Raw genomic sequence first — 16764 nt, 5'->3', positions numbered from 1 at the left:
TCTCTCTTCCTTTCTCTCTGTCTCTCTCTCTCTCTTTCTCCCTCTCTCTCTGTCTCTCTCTCACACACACACATTTTTACATATCCTGTGGTACAGTGTCTAGCACCTAGCAAGTATTTAATACTTATTGAAATGGTTATTATAACCCCAATTTTTTCCTAAGGTCACCATATTCTTGGGATTCCCCATTCTATAGCTGAATCAAAAAATAAAATGTTACTAGTTTACTCAGATGCATTTTTCTTCTCCAACCTTCTCATTCCACCTTAGATTAAGGAACTAGAAACTGAACTTGACTCAGAACAGAAACGCCATGTTGAGACAGTCAAAATCCTGCGTAAAAATGAACGTCGCCTCAAAGAGCTGGTCTTCCAGACAGATGAAGACCACAAGACCAACCAGCGCATGCAAGAGCTGGTGGAGAAGCTTCAGAACAAGCTGAAGGTCTACAAGAGACAAATCGATGACGCGGTGTGTGTCCTGGGGATCATTCCCTTGCCTTCCCTTCTCACGCCCTTTCCTACTGAATGGCGGCCTCTCAAAAGGAGGAAGCCAAAATGTGGTCCCGACTCTTGGGTTACCCTCGTCTCACAAGGGGGAGATGCATTCAACCATAGGACTATTTCTGGAACCATTGTTATAACTGGCCCTGCAACCCTGAGGGGCTGGGAAATGTTAACAGCACACACTGTACCCTTAGAGATAAGAACATGTTAAAAAACAAGAGTCACCCCTTAAGAATTCTTTGTATTAACTAAGGCATGGAATGGTTTCAAGTCCAGGGAATATTTTTGCTCCCTTCAGTTTGATGTCATGGCATTCACGACCTCCCTGGCTTCCTCTGCCTCCTGCCCCACCCCCTTCCCCCTCAACACACACTTGACTCATCCACAGCTTGCCCTCAAAGACTGCCAGTCATCAACTGGCCCTGTAAGGAATTTGAAATTAGAGCTCCCGGGAATGAAGTTTTGGTTTCCATCCTGTTCCGAGTACCAAAATAATTTCTAAACTAAAAGGACACTGGAGAGTTTTGCAGTAGAGTTATAAGACTAGTCATGTTTCTGCCTGTCCCTTTGTAGGAGGAGCAGGCCAACCAGACTTTGGCCAGGTACCGGAAGACTGTGCACGAGCTGGATGATGCCGAGGAAAGAGCGGGGATGGCTGAGACTGCCCTGAACAAGCTCCGGACACGGCACCGTGTAGCCGGCAAAGGGATCACCTCAGTGGAGATCATCCAAGTGTCCAAGACTGGGTCCTCAAAAAATATCTCTGAGGAATGAGCTGGACATCTACAGCTGGTAGGTCTGGTTCGCCTACCTTGGACTTCCTAGGGTGATGGCAGAGTGGGATGGAGGAGTTTGCCTTTTGTTTGGGGAGGAGAGTATTACCTTCTCTTCCTTTTTGGTGTTCTCTATGCCACCTAGCATTCTACTTGCCATATAGTAAGCGTGCAATAAATGCCAAGGCAGTATTTTCGGTTTTTTACCTTTTAAGGCAGGGAATTTTATAGACAGAGAATACATTTATTAAGCTCTTATGGTGTGCCAGGCCCTATGCTAAGCAGGAGGGATGCAAATATAGAAAAAATGGAAACTCCCTATGCTTAAGGAACTTACATTTTAATAGGCGAAGATAAAACATAAAGGGGACCTGGAAAGGGAGGAGGGAATACCCTGGTGGAACAAGACAGTGATGGGGAAGGGGGAGCAGGGTACAGCACAGGAGTCCAAATGTAGGCCGTCTGGTTACAAGGAGCCCATGAAACTTCCAAGTATCACCTGAACCAGATTAGGATGTAAACAGCAAAGGATAATTAAATTATTGATAATATTTATGAAAATAATATTTATTATAATGAAAATATTTAAATAAATATTAAATATATTTAAACAAAATAATTAAATATATTTTTAAAAATTTTAAACAAAATAAAATAAACAAAATATATTTAAACAAAATAAATAAACACATGGATAATGTTAATTTGTGATTTTCTAACTCAATCTGGGCAGCTAGGTGACACAGAAGATAGAATGCTGGGCCTAGAGTCAGAAAGACTTAGAGTTCAAATCTGGATTCAGACACTTACTAGCTGTATGACCCTGGGCAAGTCATTTCACCCAATTTTCCTCTTTTTCTTCCTCTGTAAAATGAGCTGGAGAAAGAAATGGAAAACCACTCCAGTATCTTTGCCAAGAAAACTTCAAATGTGGTCACGAAGAGTTGGACCTGACTGAGTTACAACAACAAAATCAATCCATGGCCCACAGGGATCTGTTTCCATTTGAATTTGACGCCACTGGTCTAGAGTAGAAGAGGCAGCTGGAGAGGAAGGAGAGGGGTGGTGTTTGAGTAGGAATGAACTGGTTCCGGAGTTAGAGGATCTGGGTTCAAATCCTGCTTCTATGGTTTACTACCTGTGTTACCTTCAATAAGTCATTTAACCCCCATGGGCTTCAATTTCCCCATTTATAAAATGAGGGAGTGGAATTAGTTATCCTCTGAAATCCCTTCTGGCACTAGATCTATGAGCCTGTGAATGGGGGAGCCCAAATATGATCCTTGTGTGAATCCCTGAGATCGCCAACTGTTGAGGAAGCTTTCATTAGTTCAGGGGTGGGGAGCCTGCAGCCTCCAGGCCACATGTGGCCCTCTAGGTCCTCAAGTGCAGTGCTTTGATTGGATCCAGACTTCACAGAACAAATCCCCTTAATTAAAGGATTCGTTCTGTAAAACTCAGACCTAGTCAAAATGCTGCACCCGAGGATCAAGAAGGCCACAGGTCCCCACCCCTGATTCATTCTTTCATTTATTCAACAAGAATTCTTTATGTGTCAGGCACTGTGAGTGAATGCTGGGGATATAAAGACAAAAATAGAAATAATCCCTGCCCTCAAGAAATTAGTATGCTATTTGGGGAAATAACACACACATATAAATACAAAATACATACAAAGTAAATACAATTTTTTTTTTGAGGAGGGAAGTCTAGAAACTGCTCAGAAATGAAGCCTTGGTTTGGGTACTTAGGGAGAGTAGGGCCAAGCATCTACTGCCACGTCTTCCACTAGCTCTGGGGATTCTTTCTGGCCCAACCTCTAATCAAATGGTCAAACTGGAATTCAAGGAAGTCTGGGGTGGTTCCCATACTTGTCTTCACACCTTCTTTTACCACAGTAATATTTGGTTTGAGTGTTAGCCAAAGATGACAGACCTAATGACTTCAATTCAAGGTGACCCTTTGTTTTCCATATTAATTTATATGAAGGGAAACAGGAAATGGAGTGTTGGACCTTTTTCTTAAATCTCTGAATCTGAAATTTTGATCACTTTGGTTAAATTTAGGAAACAAGGGATTCACTTCTAGGAGGCCTGAAGTTAATGTACCACAGTCTCCTTTTGAAGGAAATCCTAGATGGAAGTTTTCTAAGTTGAGATTTGACCTGAGCAATATCTTACTCATGCAGATATCATGCAATACCTATAATACAACTGAGAAGACTCACTCTAGGCAGCCATGATTTCACTTCCTTTTATCTACCTCTTGTAGGGACTATTACAATAACTTCCTAATGGTCTACCTGCCTCCAATATCTCCCAACTCTCCAACCCATCCTATCCAAGACTGCTAGATTGTCATTTGTTGTACTGTTGTTTTCAGTCATTTCTGACCCTATCTGGGGTTTTCTTAGCTAAAATACTGGAATGGTTTTCCATTCCTTCTCTAGCTCATTTCACAGATGAGGAAACTGAGGCAAACGGGGTGAAGTGACTTGCCCAGGGTCACACAGCTAGTATGTGTCGGAGGCCAGATTTGAACTGAGGTCCTCCTGACTCCAGGCCCAGCACTCTATCCACTATACTACCTCATTGCAGCTTCCTTGATGTTTCTCAAACAAGACACTCCATCTCTGGATTCAGGGTATTTTCACTGGCTATCCCCCCATGCCTGGAATGCTCTCCCTCCTCATCTCCATTTTCTTTAAAATCCCGACTAAAATTCTACCTTCTGCAGGAAACCTTTCCAGACCCACCTTTGAATTCTAATGCTTTCTTTCTGTTTGGTTATTTCCATTTTATCCTATATATAGCTTGTTTGCATACAGTTGTTTGTATATTGTCTCCCATCACCCTATGATATCCTTGATAGCAAGGACTGTCTTTTACCTTCACTATATCCCCAGCACTTAGCAACGGGGCCTGCACATCCTTACCGATTCCTACAACCTATACTGGACAACTTAGAATCAAGGAATTTCAGAGATCATCCAACCCTTTCATTTTTCAGATGAAAAAAACAAGGAAAAGTGACTTGTCCCAGGTCACAGAGTAGTAAGAGGCAGCACTGAGATTGAAACCCTGGTCCCCTGGCTCCAAATCTGTCTGGAGTAGGTATGGAAAAGTGATGTTCCTGACTAGTTAGTAGAACAGAAGTAGGAAGGGGCCATAGAAGACAGAAAGCTGGACTTGTGGTCAGGGGACCTGGTTCCAAGTCCTACCTCTGAATGGTCATGTGACTCTTTAAATTTTAAGTTGCAGAATAGTGCCAACCTGTATTGATTGGTAGAGTGAAGTCTTCACCAAGAGCTTTCTCCATTGATGTAATCACTGGTCAAGTCAGAAAATAAAAAGCCAAAACAAAGGAAAGATTTTTATGGGATTGCTCATTCATTTTTCATCTAGTCCCTATGATTTTCAAGGACACATGACTGAAAGCCAGTTGGCTGGGGCTAAGGGTACAGTCTGTGGCCATAGAACAGAGTAAAAATGAAATTCTCCATTTCTCATGTGGGAAAATTTGGCATCAACAAACTACTAGTTAGTCAACAATCAATTAACAAACATTTATTAAGTGAATAGAGCACCGGCCCTAGAGTTGGGAGGACCTGAGTTCAAATCTGGCCTCAGGCACTTAACACTTACTAGCTGTGTGACTTTGGGCAAGTCACTTAACCCCAACTGCCCTGCCTTCCCCCCTCCAAAAAGAAAAAAACAAACCAAACATCTATTAAGTATCTACCACATCTCAGACACTGTGGTAGAGTGAGCGCGCATGTGTGTGTGTGTGTGTGTGTACAGGCACACTTTGGAGATATTACAGGTTGGGTTCCAGACCACTGCAATAAAGCAAGTCACACAAATTTTTTGGTTTCCCAGTATATATAAAAGTTATATTTACACTGTCCTGTAGTCTATTAAGTGTGCAATCGCATTATGTCTAAAAAACGTACATACCTTCATTTAAAAATACTTAATTGCTAAAAATGCTAACCATCATCTGATGCCTTCCATGAGTCATAATCTTCTTTGCTGGTAGGGGGTCTTGCCTCGATGTTGATGGCTGCTCACTGAGCAGGGTGGTAGCTAGGGAAGGCTCAGGTGGTTGTGGCAATTTCTTAAAATAAAGCAATGATGCTTTGTCACATTGATTGACTTCCTTTCATGAAAGATTCCTCTGTAGCATGTGATGCTGTTTGATGACATTTTATTCACACTAGAACTTCTTTCAAAATTGGAGTTAATCCTCTCAAACCCTGCTGCTGCTTTATCAACCAAGTTTATGTCATATTCTTCAATATAGTTATATCTCAGGGAATAAGGAAGCCCAAGGAGAGGGAGAGAGAGGCAGGGGAGCAGGCAGGCAGAAAGAACACGTGCAACGTTTATCAATTACGTTTATCGACTTATACGCGCACATGTCTTGGTGCCCCAAACAATTACAATAATAACATCAAAGATCACTCATCACAGATCACCATAATAGATATAATAATAATGAAAACATCTGAAATATTGCAAGAATTACCAAAATGTGACAGAGATATGATGTGAGAACATGCTGTTGGAAAAATGTTGCTGATAGACTTGTTCCATGCAGAGTTGCCACAAACCTTCAATTTGTTTAAAAAAAACCCTCAACATTTGCAAAGTGCAAAAAAGGAAAGCACAATAAAATGAAGTAGGCTTGTATGCATATATGTGTATATATATGCATATGTGTATGTATATGTACACACATGTATATGGACATAGAGGTATATATCTATATACACATGTATATGTGTGCGTATACACACAGTATATATATCATAAAGAATGTATATGTTTATCCACTGACAAAATTTAATTTATGAGGGCAAAGTTAGATGGAAGGATACTGTGCTTGTTATGATGGATTTTTTTTTTTAAACAAAAACATTAATTTGAAAGTCATTGGTGGGACCCTATCCAAAGCAGCTTCTCTTCCTCATAGAAACAAGTGGTATACCAACTGGAAATGAGCAGCATGATTTACACCTACAGGTTCCCTCCCAGGCACATTATCTGTGTTTACTCTAGTCCCAGAGGGCCTCACTTTCACACTTGGGCAGGCTCCTGGTGCAGTTCCCAGTTCAACTCCCAGAAATGTCAGGAACAAACAGGTCCCACCCACACTCACAATAAAGGTGTCACCATGCTGCAGTAATGACTTTCACCGTTTGTTTTTTGTTAGGCAAGGGTGTGATGAGGTGTGACTACAAGGTGTCCATGAAGAACAAGGTGGCTGTGGAAAAACCTGTCCAGGGAGACTGCCATTTTGGGGAGTAGAAAGGGTAGAGAAGAGAGAGATCACAGTTCATTTACATTTTCTCACCCCCACCTCCTCTTTCTCTTTCCAGGGTGACACAGAGCTCAACAGCAGCCCATTGTATGGAAGAAATAATGAAAAAAAAAAAAAAAGAAAACTGGGTCTATTAAGAAGATGGGTATTATGCAAAGAAAAGGCAGAACAAGATAGGAGCTGAAAAATAAAGATAGCTATGAAGAGATAAGCTAAGAGGTTTAGACACCCAGACTTGGCAAGGTCTGTAACCAAAGCTGCTCCTTTCTGAGACCCTGTAGCAGTGTAGGTTGTCAGAAACAATGGGCCTATTTGTATGTGAGATCTTACATGCTCATGTCAAGGACGGAACATGTAATATACTTGTGTGAGCCAGCTATCTTCTTTCTGTAAATAATTTCTCATTTGGACAATCTTGATGCTTAGTCCTGATGAGTTTAAGTAAAAATAATATCAACAAAAAAGTCTCTTTTGTTTTTCATGAAATTGTTTGATTTCTTTCCTTTTTTTTTTTTTTGGCACCCTCTAAATCTAAAAGGAATTTATAAACAAATGTAAATTCCAGTTTTAGAAAAATTTTATGATGTGTGGTTAATACACAATATTGGATTACCGTCATCTTAACTCATAAGCTTTGTCTCTATCAGAGATGATTTTGAAAATAATGCACATTAGGAAAAACTCTTTGCACCCAATTAGTATACCCAATTTGTAAGCCAAGGGGCGAGAAATATTCCCCAAACTGACATAGCCATTCAGGTGACATGTATTATGTAGTCTTAACATGCATTCTTTCAAAAGCACTTATTATGTGCCTACAAATTGCCAGGCCATGAAGCAGTATGGTATGAATAGGGAACTGGTCTCAAAGCTAGGAAGACCTGAGTTCAAGTCCTCACTTTGACATAGACTGGCTGTATGATCATTGGACAAGTCATTTAACATCTCTTGGTGCCCTAAGCAGCTCTCTAAGGCTCTAAATTGCAAAGAAGGTATTTGATCTGCATGGACAGAGGACATTTTCTCACTTGGAAGATCCCTATACCAACAACATTACAGATCCTGTCTCTCTCCTCTCTGAAAGGGGCCATGGAGGCAAAATGTTTAGTGCTCAGCTAGAACTCATCTACACTGTGAACAATGAAAACAGGGATTTCCCTGTAGAATCTTTGGGAAGGGACTTTCTGAACCCCCATTCTCTACTGGGGCCACTTTTGACTGTGTACATACATATATGAGTCTATTGCCCTCTAGTGGTCAGGAACCCAGAAAAATATTGGGGATAAAGCGAACCAAGGACGTCAAGTCTGTGTCCATGCAAGGAGAAATATCAGGAAGGTAAAATCTGGTAAGGGAAGTTGGGCCTTATATCGGAAAAAAAAATTCCTGAGATTTGTCCTGGGAAAAAAAAACTTTGGTGACACCAAGCCTGGCAAGGTTTAAAAAGTTCAATTCATGTTCCTCATCAGTAACTAATGTTTGCAAATCACATTACACACTATCTCATTTGGTCCTCACAACAACCCTGTGAGGTAGGTGCTAATAAGGGCATTTAATACATGGGGAAACTGAGGCAGAGGTTACATGATGCACAAAACCATACAAGTTATTCAATGTCTGAGAGAGAATTTGAACAAAAATCTTATCAAATCTTAAGTCTGGCACTCTGTCTACCACAGCACCTAGATGCCCCATAAATATACTAAGGACTTACTTTAAAAAGTACCTTGCTAGGCGGGAGAGATACAAAGACCAAAAAAGGGGAAATAATCCCTGCCCATAAGGAGCTTACCTTGTACTGAATTTACTGGAGGACGTCATGTGTGATTAAAGACATCATATACAGAGGTGGTGCACTGGTAATTTCTGGAAGAAGAAAAGCAAGCCACTTTGTAAAGAGAGATCTTTACAACGTCGTTCTTCACCTCTGGTCTCTTTGAATCCCTCCTGTACTTCAAGGCTGAAGTGCCAGTTCTTAGACATGAGGTCTTTCTTGATGCTTCCCATCAATAGCTATTTCCCTCTCCTACCCCAACATCCTAAGAAACGGCTCACTTTGTACACATTTTTTATTTCTCTGGGTACATGTGGTTTGCCCGGTAGAATATAAGTTCCTTGAGAGCAGGGACTGCCTCATCTTTGTCTCCAAGTCCAGAACCTAGCCTAGTGCCTTCTTGCTCACTGAAATGCATCGAGGACTTAAATTTAACAATTTTTTTCTGAAAATAAGCTTCATTACAATATACAGAACATAGTGTAGGTCTTTAAACTTATCCAGGAAGATGAGGAAGATACTCAATGTATAACCCACCATTAGGATTGTTCTGTTTTTCTGGGAGACCAAAGCCAGGGAGGTGGGTTATACATTGTCTCACCTGCTTCACATTTTAGCTAAAGGTGTACAGCAGGATGGTTGGAAGAGGTTAGAACTGAAGACTATAGGCATAGAAAAGAGTGCTAGCAACTGGGAATCAAGGCCATAACTTGAGCACCTCGTTCAACCAAGATGACAGACCAAAGAATAGTATAGTGTTAGCTCGAGGGAAATGTAAGATTTTTTAGGGGGAGGACTTTTTTTGTTTTGTTCTCGGTTACTATCTCAGTGCCCAACATGTAGGATATGAAGTAAATCTGTGATTTCACAGGAATAGGGAATTCCTGGGTAAAGAAACTCCCTTTGCTGATTCATGTCATCATTTTTGCAACTTATAGTCTTTTTTTTTTTTAAAGCAATCAGGGTTAAGTAACTTGCTCAAGGTTACACGGCCAGTTATTTCTGGATGTGGTTCTGAGTATCTGAGCCTGGATTTGATCCAGGTCATCCCGACACTGGAACCGGTGCTTTTACTCGCTGAGCCACCTGGCCACCCCTAAGGAATTGGGGTTAAGTAACTTGCTCAAGGTTACACGGCCAGGTGTTTCGGGGTAGATGCCAAGTGTCTGAGCCTGGGATTCGATCTCCAGGTCTTCTCAACACTGTAGCCGGTGCTCTTACTCGCTGTGCTACCTGGCCACCCCCCTGCAACTTCTAGTCTTAAATGAGCTGCCTAGAGTACTGAGAGGTTAAATGATTTGCTTAGGATGATTGAGTCAGTATTTCTCAGAGATGAGACTTGAACCCAGGGTTTCCTTTTCATAAGGAATTTTTTTTTCCTTTATGTCATGTTACCTCTCTGCTTGGCACACAGTAGATGCTTTATAAATGTTTGTTGAATGAAAGACTACATAATGGTAGTCTTAATACTTTGACTGATTGGCCATAATAATTAGGGCATATCTCTCAGCCTCCTTGACTTACAAATAGCAGTGAATTTGAAATGTTATGAAATCCACTGTCTTCTCTCCCTTTCCCTAGCACAAAGCCCTGCTGATTGGTATATAGGAAATCACATTAGTAAATCAAATCAGGCATGGAAGCATTTTTATGCCACTTAGTTTTGGGGGAATGTGTGCCAGGAGTGATGAAAGTTATGCTCATGGGGCATATATGACTATATCCAGTCTTCCTAGGGACATAATCATTTAGTAATGGAATTCACTATCATCCTGAATGATAAAGGACAAACCTAGAGATCAAAAAGAGCAACTTATCTCTAGAGTATCTGCTGTCTGTTTTTGTTATCTTTCCCTCAGAGCCTCCCTCCTCAACAGGTCTCTGCCAAGATCTTCATTTGTGGAAATGAAATTGGTAGGAGGGCCACAAGTGTATTTACATTAGGTACAAAGTAAGCATTAAAATGAGTGTGTCAGTCTAAGTTAGGCCTTATCTTCTTCAAACAACATTGAAGTTCTCCACCCCAAGAAGGGGAAAACCTTGGTAAATAGCCTCTAGTGTGTTTTTATAATTAAAATTTAAATCACGAATAGCTTGAAAGGCGGAATGTTTTAAAGTGCTTGGAATATGCTAAGCATTTAATAAATGCTTTTTCCCCCATTCAGTCATTCACCCAACCATCATCTTCAGAGCAGGAAGACCAATGCCACTTTTTACCTCACTGCCACCTTAATACGCCTGCAATCTCTCCGAGTACAAAGTTGATATATGATACAAGAATTTGGTATGCTTTTTATACGCTGTATTTGCTTCTAAATGTGAATTCACGGTTCTGGGAGGTGAAAGAACCACCTGAGAAGTGTGCATGAATCACCGATGGCTTCCATACAAAATACCATTTTAATTAAATTCAGCCAAGCATTTATTAAACGCCTACTATATACCAGGTACTATGCTAGTGCCCTGGAGAAACAAAGTCCAAAATATGAAATCATCTCTGCTCTCAAGAAGCCATATTCTTACTGGGGGAAACAACACATACAAAATTAAGTAAACACAAAAGTAATTGTGGATTGGGGGAGAAAACCAAGGACTTATGTAGGAAGTGGCCTTGAGTTGAAAGCTAATGATAGAGATGAAGAGGCCCCATCACTGACTGGTCTCATTCCTTTTTTTTTTGGAGAGCAATTGGGGTTAAATGACTTGCCCAAGGTCACACGGCTAGTTTGTTTTTGTGTGTGTAAGTGTCTGAGGCCAGATCCGAACCCAAGTCCTCCTGACTCCAGGGCTGGTGCTCTATCCACTGCACCACCTAGCTGCCCTGACTGGTCTCATTCCTATTCAGTAAAGAAGCATGTATCTAATAGCCTCCAAGAATGTACTTTATTAAATTCTCTAACAAAAAAACAAACAAACAAATGATGATATAGCAATTCATCTTTAACTTAACCCTTTCCCCTCCCCAGTCCAAATCTCTAATACTTCCTTGGACTGAATTTGTGATTCATGCAACTCTCCCAAAATGTAATTTCAGCAATTGAGTTCCTAAGAAATAACATCAAAGTTCTCCACTAGGAGATGAGAAAATCTCTGATAGACAGCCTCTCAATAACCTGTCATTATAAGAGTTACTGTTCATTTCAGACCCGAATTTGCCTCCAACCCACACAGACCTCAGGGTTTCAAGCCCTTTCATCCCTGCAGATCAAGACATCTGCCAAATTGATTCATGAGTCTGAGGTTAGAGAAAATGTTACTTGTGCCACCAAAGGAATATAAAAGAAAGGAAAATGGCCATTTTCCCCATCAGGCAGGCCCATTTAGTTTGACCTTATCTTTCCCAAAGCAAGCATTAATAGAGGGAATTTCCAGAGAGAAATGGGAAATTGCCAATGCACTGAACTGCACAAAATTCTGTCTGCATAGAATCTTTTGTCCTGAGTCTCATCTGGCAATAACTTCATGCCCCAAATTATAAGGATTATCATTGCTTATTAACATGTTCTGATCTGCTACTCTTGGTGAACAGATGCCCTGTTTTGGAGTCAGGGAAACCTGGGTTCAGGTCTTGCCTCTGACTTACACTAGCTATGTGATCATAGGTAAATCACTTAAAGGGTTACTGCCCCAGGCAGTTCTCTGTGCCCACAAAGATGAAAGCAAGGATCTGGATAAAAAACAACATATATTTTGAGGTTTTAATCCCTTTGTTTAAAGATTACAAGACACTTTTCTAGATGTCAGTGCATTTGGTTCTTACCTTTGAGGCAGGTAAGTGGCAAATGTTACTGACTCATTTTGATGGAGATTCTGAGGGATACTGAAGTTAAATAATTGGTGGCACAAAGGAAACCACTTAACATAATAATAATAATAATTAACAATAGGTTACATTGATAGGCACCTACCATGCACTAGGCACTTTGCTAAGGGCTTTACAATTATTATTTCATTTGATCTTTATAACAACCCTGGGAGGTAGGTGTTATTTCATAACTGAGGAAATGGAAACAAAGGTTAAATGACTTGCCCAGGGTCACACAGCTAGTGAGTGTCTGAGGCTGGTTTTGAACTCAGGTCTTCCTGTCTTTAGGACTAACACTCTATCCAAAGCAACAGTTATAAATGAATATTTATTTGGAAGATCTAGCAAGAACAAAGTACAAATATTTCCTCTACTATCTTGGCACCATACTTTCTCCTGCACCTACATCTCTGGGGACTTGTAGGCTCAATTTAGCTCAGTTTTCATATAGTATTGGCCTCCCCAAGTTCAAATCCAAAGGACACATCTCTGCTGAATGAGTCCTTCTCTAAGATACTGGCTGGGCCAGGGGCCCAAAGGTCACTCTTTGCTTCTTGTGACATCAAGGTTTCATTGGCTATAGAACCCAGACTCTGGGATGCCAGAATGATCTCCCGACCTTTTGAACTCCTAAGGTCAGAGGCTCCAATCTACTACACTTTAAAAGGAAAAGCATAAATGCAGAGGCCAAAGACAAAAAGCCCATTTCTTTGGGCCACATGGCCTCAGAACAGATAAAGCCCTAAAGCCTTTCTCCTTAATGTATTATCTTTTACCAGATGTTGTGAGCAGCAAAAAGGATGAAGGCAAGAGATACATGGTGAAAGATGGCACGGGTCTTTTGAGTGCCACTTACTACATGGTTAGCATACTGGGACCCATTATAGATCGGAACTCCATTCCTCTCTGGCCTCTGCTCCTGACTCTCCAGACCTCTTTCTCCACTATGATCCAACAACCTTCTCACCCTGGAAGATCATGCCATCCCTGCAGCCTCTTTCTCTGATTGGTCAGGTCCTCCTGAAAATTCCATTTTAAGGAAAGTGCCCAGGTCAGCCATGTTCACTCCTTCATTCCTTTCTAGGCTCCTCTTCTGACTTCTTTCTTTTCCATAAACCCAAGACAGCCACCTCCTATGTGCTGTCTCCCACTATCAGACTGCAAGCTCCTTAAGGACAGGGGACTGTTTTTCTCTTAGCCTATATTTCTATTTCCATGGCTTAGCATAGTGCTAGGCATATAGTACTGGTTTAATAAATGCTTGCTGATTTGCCTTGATTATCTATGCTTGCTCCACACTTTTTCCAAAGCACATTCGTTATACATCATCATTCTGGAAGTAAGCTTCCCAGACTCTCCACGTGGGGAATTTACATTATCCAAGTGAGCTGATGGTGTCTGCACATGCCCCAGACCCTGGTTACCCCTACACCTGACACTTCAGTGACAAATGCAAGGCTTTTTCTATGGAAAGACAATACTTAGGAAAAGCCTTTATGGGTCAAAGGTTACAACCAGCCAGTTCTCAAAGGAACAAATCCCAGCTCTTATCAGTCACATTAAAAATGCTCTAAATCATTAAAGATCAGAAAATGCAACTTGAAGCAATTTAGGTGTTCCACCTTCTGCTCATTAGATTAGCAAAGTAGACAAAAAAGGAAAAGGACAAATGTTGGAGGGGCTGTGGGAAAACAGGCACACTGTTTGGTGGAGCTATAAATTAATTCAGCTATTTTGGAAAGCAATTTGGGAATATGCCCAAAGGTCGCTAAACATACCCTTGACCCAGCAATATCATTAACAAACCTATGTCTAAAGAAATGAAAGAAAGAAGGAAAGGATTCTAATTTACAAAAATATTTATTTCAGTTATTTTTATAGTGAGAAAGAACTGAAAACAAAAGGGGTGCCCATCAATTGGGGAACAGCTAAACAAATTAAGATGTGTTAAAGTAATGGAATACTATTACGATATGAAGAATTATGAAAGGGATGGTTTCAGAGAAATCTGGGAAGACTTCTATAAACCTATAAAGAGAGAAGTAAGCAGAACCAGGAGAATAATTTACACAATAACAACAATATTGTAAAGATAAACAACTCTGAAAGACTTAAGAACTCTGATCAATGCAATAACTAACCATGATTTCAGGAGCTCAGTGATGATGCATTTTACTTCCCTCTTGACTGATGAACTCAAGATGCAGAATATGACATACATTTTCAGTCGCAGTTCATGTAGGAAGTCATTTTACTTAATTATGCTTATTGGTTACAAGGGGTTTGTTTTTCTTTTTTCATTTGGGGTAAAGATTTGGGAAGTAGAGGGGACCTAGTGATAATGTTGCCAAAAAAGGAAAAGGAAAGGGAAGATGGTCATTGGAGAGTTTTTTAAACTTGCAGAAGAGAACAGAAGGAATTTCAGAAGAAACACAGATGAGCAGGCTATCTTTGAAAGTAGCATGTTGAATTTATGATATATCTAATAATTTATTACATATTATTATTATTTGATACATACATATATAATTTATTCCACATATTAGATACCTTTCCTCTGAGATTATTCCAATTCACCCTGTATGTATCTTGCTTATATACAGTTATTTGCACGTAGATTGTAAACTCCTTGAAGGTAGGAACCATTTGTAATAGTAATGGAAATATGAAGATCTTCCCAGCCTCTTAATAAGCCTAAGGGAATTTGAAGACCTTCCTTGCTTTGAAAATATATTCTAGGGTCAGCTAGGTGGCATAGTGAATAGAGTACTGGCCCTGGAGTGAGGAGGAGCTGAGTTCAAATCTAGCCTCAGACACTTGATACACTTACCAGCTGTGTGACTTTGGGCAAGTCACTTAACCCCAATTGCCTTGCCTTTCCCCCCTAAAAAAAAAAAACATTAAAAAAAAAAAGAAAATACACTCTGCCCCTTAATAGGCTGAATGTGGTCACAAGAAGCCTGTGGTGGGAGGAGTTTACTGAAGAATGGAACAGAGCCCACAGGAAGCTGGAAGCCAGAACTAGCTAGACTGGGAGAAGGAGAGCATATGTCTAAGGGAGTCAATCAGGCTTGTGAGTAAAAATATTGGTTTGTGGGAAGGCTAAAGGATGGTATGGCTCTCTGTGCTATTGTGGCTTTTTAACTTCTTTGCTACTATGATAGAATCGGCTTACTGGTTTTCGGATTTGGTTTTCTGGTATCTGAAAAAATGTTTCATTCTGTCTTCTATATTGGAGAGTCTGTTATATTTTGTGATCGAGCACCACGCAGGTATATTTATAGTGATTGTGGGCACTATGACTATTGCATTGGCACTATACCATTTTGTATTTCTTTGTATCCCTGGCACATAGCACAATGTTGGGCACACAGCATTTAATAAATATTTGTTGACTTGAATGACAACTTTTAAAAGTCATATGACTTCATATATAATTATATATGACAAATGACTTTATATATATGGCTTTACATATACTCTTTTTCTGCTCCACTTTGCATACAGAAATGTTCATTTAATTTGGGGTGTTTAAGTTCAGAATTTAAAAATTAATTAAAAAAAATTTTAAAGCCTTTGTTTGCTTCTTACCTCCTTCTCCCCTCTCAATATGACTTAACACATTCTATTTGCTAAAGAGTTTTCATGCTGGTTATTCACAATCCTGTGGTATCTATTTGGTATCAATTCATTAAATTAATTAAATTTTTCCACTGCAGTTTCTTATTTCCTTGCTCTACCCTGTTTCATATTATCTATCTGCTTTTGCGAATGGAAGCTCTTCGAGGGCAGGACAATGTCCATTAAGAGATAGGGCTTCCTATATTGGAGATATTTAATAAAGGCAATTTGTGAATCAAAATGAGTAGAAAGCTAGAACAAAGAACAGGAAACAAATAAAATAGAAGCTTGGAATAGTGGGTTTGATGTTGGACTTAGAGTCAGGAGAATCTAGGTTCAAATCCCTCCACAGACACTCAGTAGCTTTGTGACCCTGAGCAAGTAAATTGCTTAGCCAATCTGTGCCTTGGTTTCCTCAGCTGTAAAATGAGATGGTTAGACTCAATGGTCTCCAAAGTCCCTTCCAGCTTTAAATCTCTGGTCCTCTGAGAACAAGATCTGATGTGCAATTAAAACAAATTGATCCTAACCAATAGGTTAGGATAAATAAACAAATAAACACAGTGTAGTGGATAGAGAGCCAACTTCTGAGTCAGGAAGTTCTGATTTCAAGTCCTACTTCTTTTTTTTTTTTTTTAAGCAATCGGGGTTAAGTAACTTGCTCAAGGTTACACGGCCAGTTATTTCTGGGTGTGGTGCTGAGTATCTGAGGCCGGATTTGATCCAGGTCGGGAGCCAGTGCTCTTACTCGCTGAGCCACCTGGCTGCCCCTAAGCAACTGGGGTTAAGTAACTTGCTCAAGGTTACACAGCCAGGTGTTTCTAGGTGGGTGCTAAGTGTCTGGGCCCGGGATTCGATCTCCAGGTCTTCTCAACACTGGAGCCGGTGCTCTTACTCGCTGTGCTCCCTGGCCGCCCCTCAAGTCCTACTTCTAAAACATATGGGCTGTGTGACCCTGGCCCA

At 40.4% G+C, this 16764-nt stretch overlaps 2 protein-coding genes and 1 long non-coding RNA gene across 3 annotated transcripts in view; 2 read left to right on the top strand and 1 right to left on the bottom strand.

Annotated features, from left to right (window-relative positions):
- The window catches only part of MYH16 (myosin heavy chain 16), an 82203-nt gene extending 75138 nt beyond the window's left edge, over positions 1–7065 (top strand). The window contains exons 41-43 of the mRNA XM_069084738.1: positions 271–471; positions 1080–1298; positions 6660–7065. Coding sequence (XP_068940839.1) covers positions 271–471; positions 1080–1280 — 402 coding nt within the window. The 3' untranslated portion in view covers positions 1281–1298; positions 6660–7065. The remainder of the gene's footprint in view (positions 1–270; positions 472–1079; positions 1299–6659) is intronic.
- The window catches only part of LOC138158633 (uncharacterized), a 12384-nt gene extending 3365 nt beyond the window's left edge, over positions 1–9019 (bottom strand). The window contains exon 1 of the long non-coding RNA XR_011167685.1: positions 8394–9019. This is a non-coding gene — a long non-coding RNA (uncharacterized lncRNA). The remainder of the gene's footprint in view (positions 1–8393) is intronic.
- The window catches only part of ARPC1A (actin related protein 2/3 complex subunit 1A), a 341638-nt gene that overhangs the window by 280225 nt on the left and 44649 nt on the right, over positions 1–16764 (top strand). The gene's annotated exons all lie outside the window — the stretch shown is intronic.

This window comes from Petaurus breviceps, unplaced genomic scaffold (genome assembly GCF_028583685.1).
Source record: "Petaurus breviceps papuanus isolate PSGF00001 unplaced genomic scaffold, PetGlider_PUasm1.0 175, whole genome shotgun sequence".
Taxonomy (NCBI): Eukaryota; Metazoa; Chordata; class Mammalia; order Diprotodontia; family Petauridae; genus Petaurus; species Petaurus breviceps.
The sequence above is the reverse complement of the archived record's forward strand: the minus strand, read 5'-3'. Positions and strand labels throughout refer to the sequence as shown.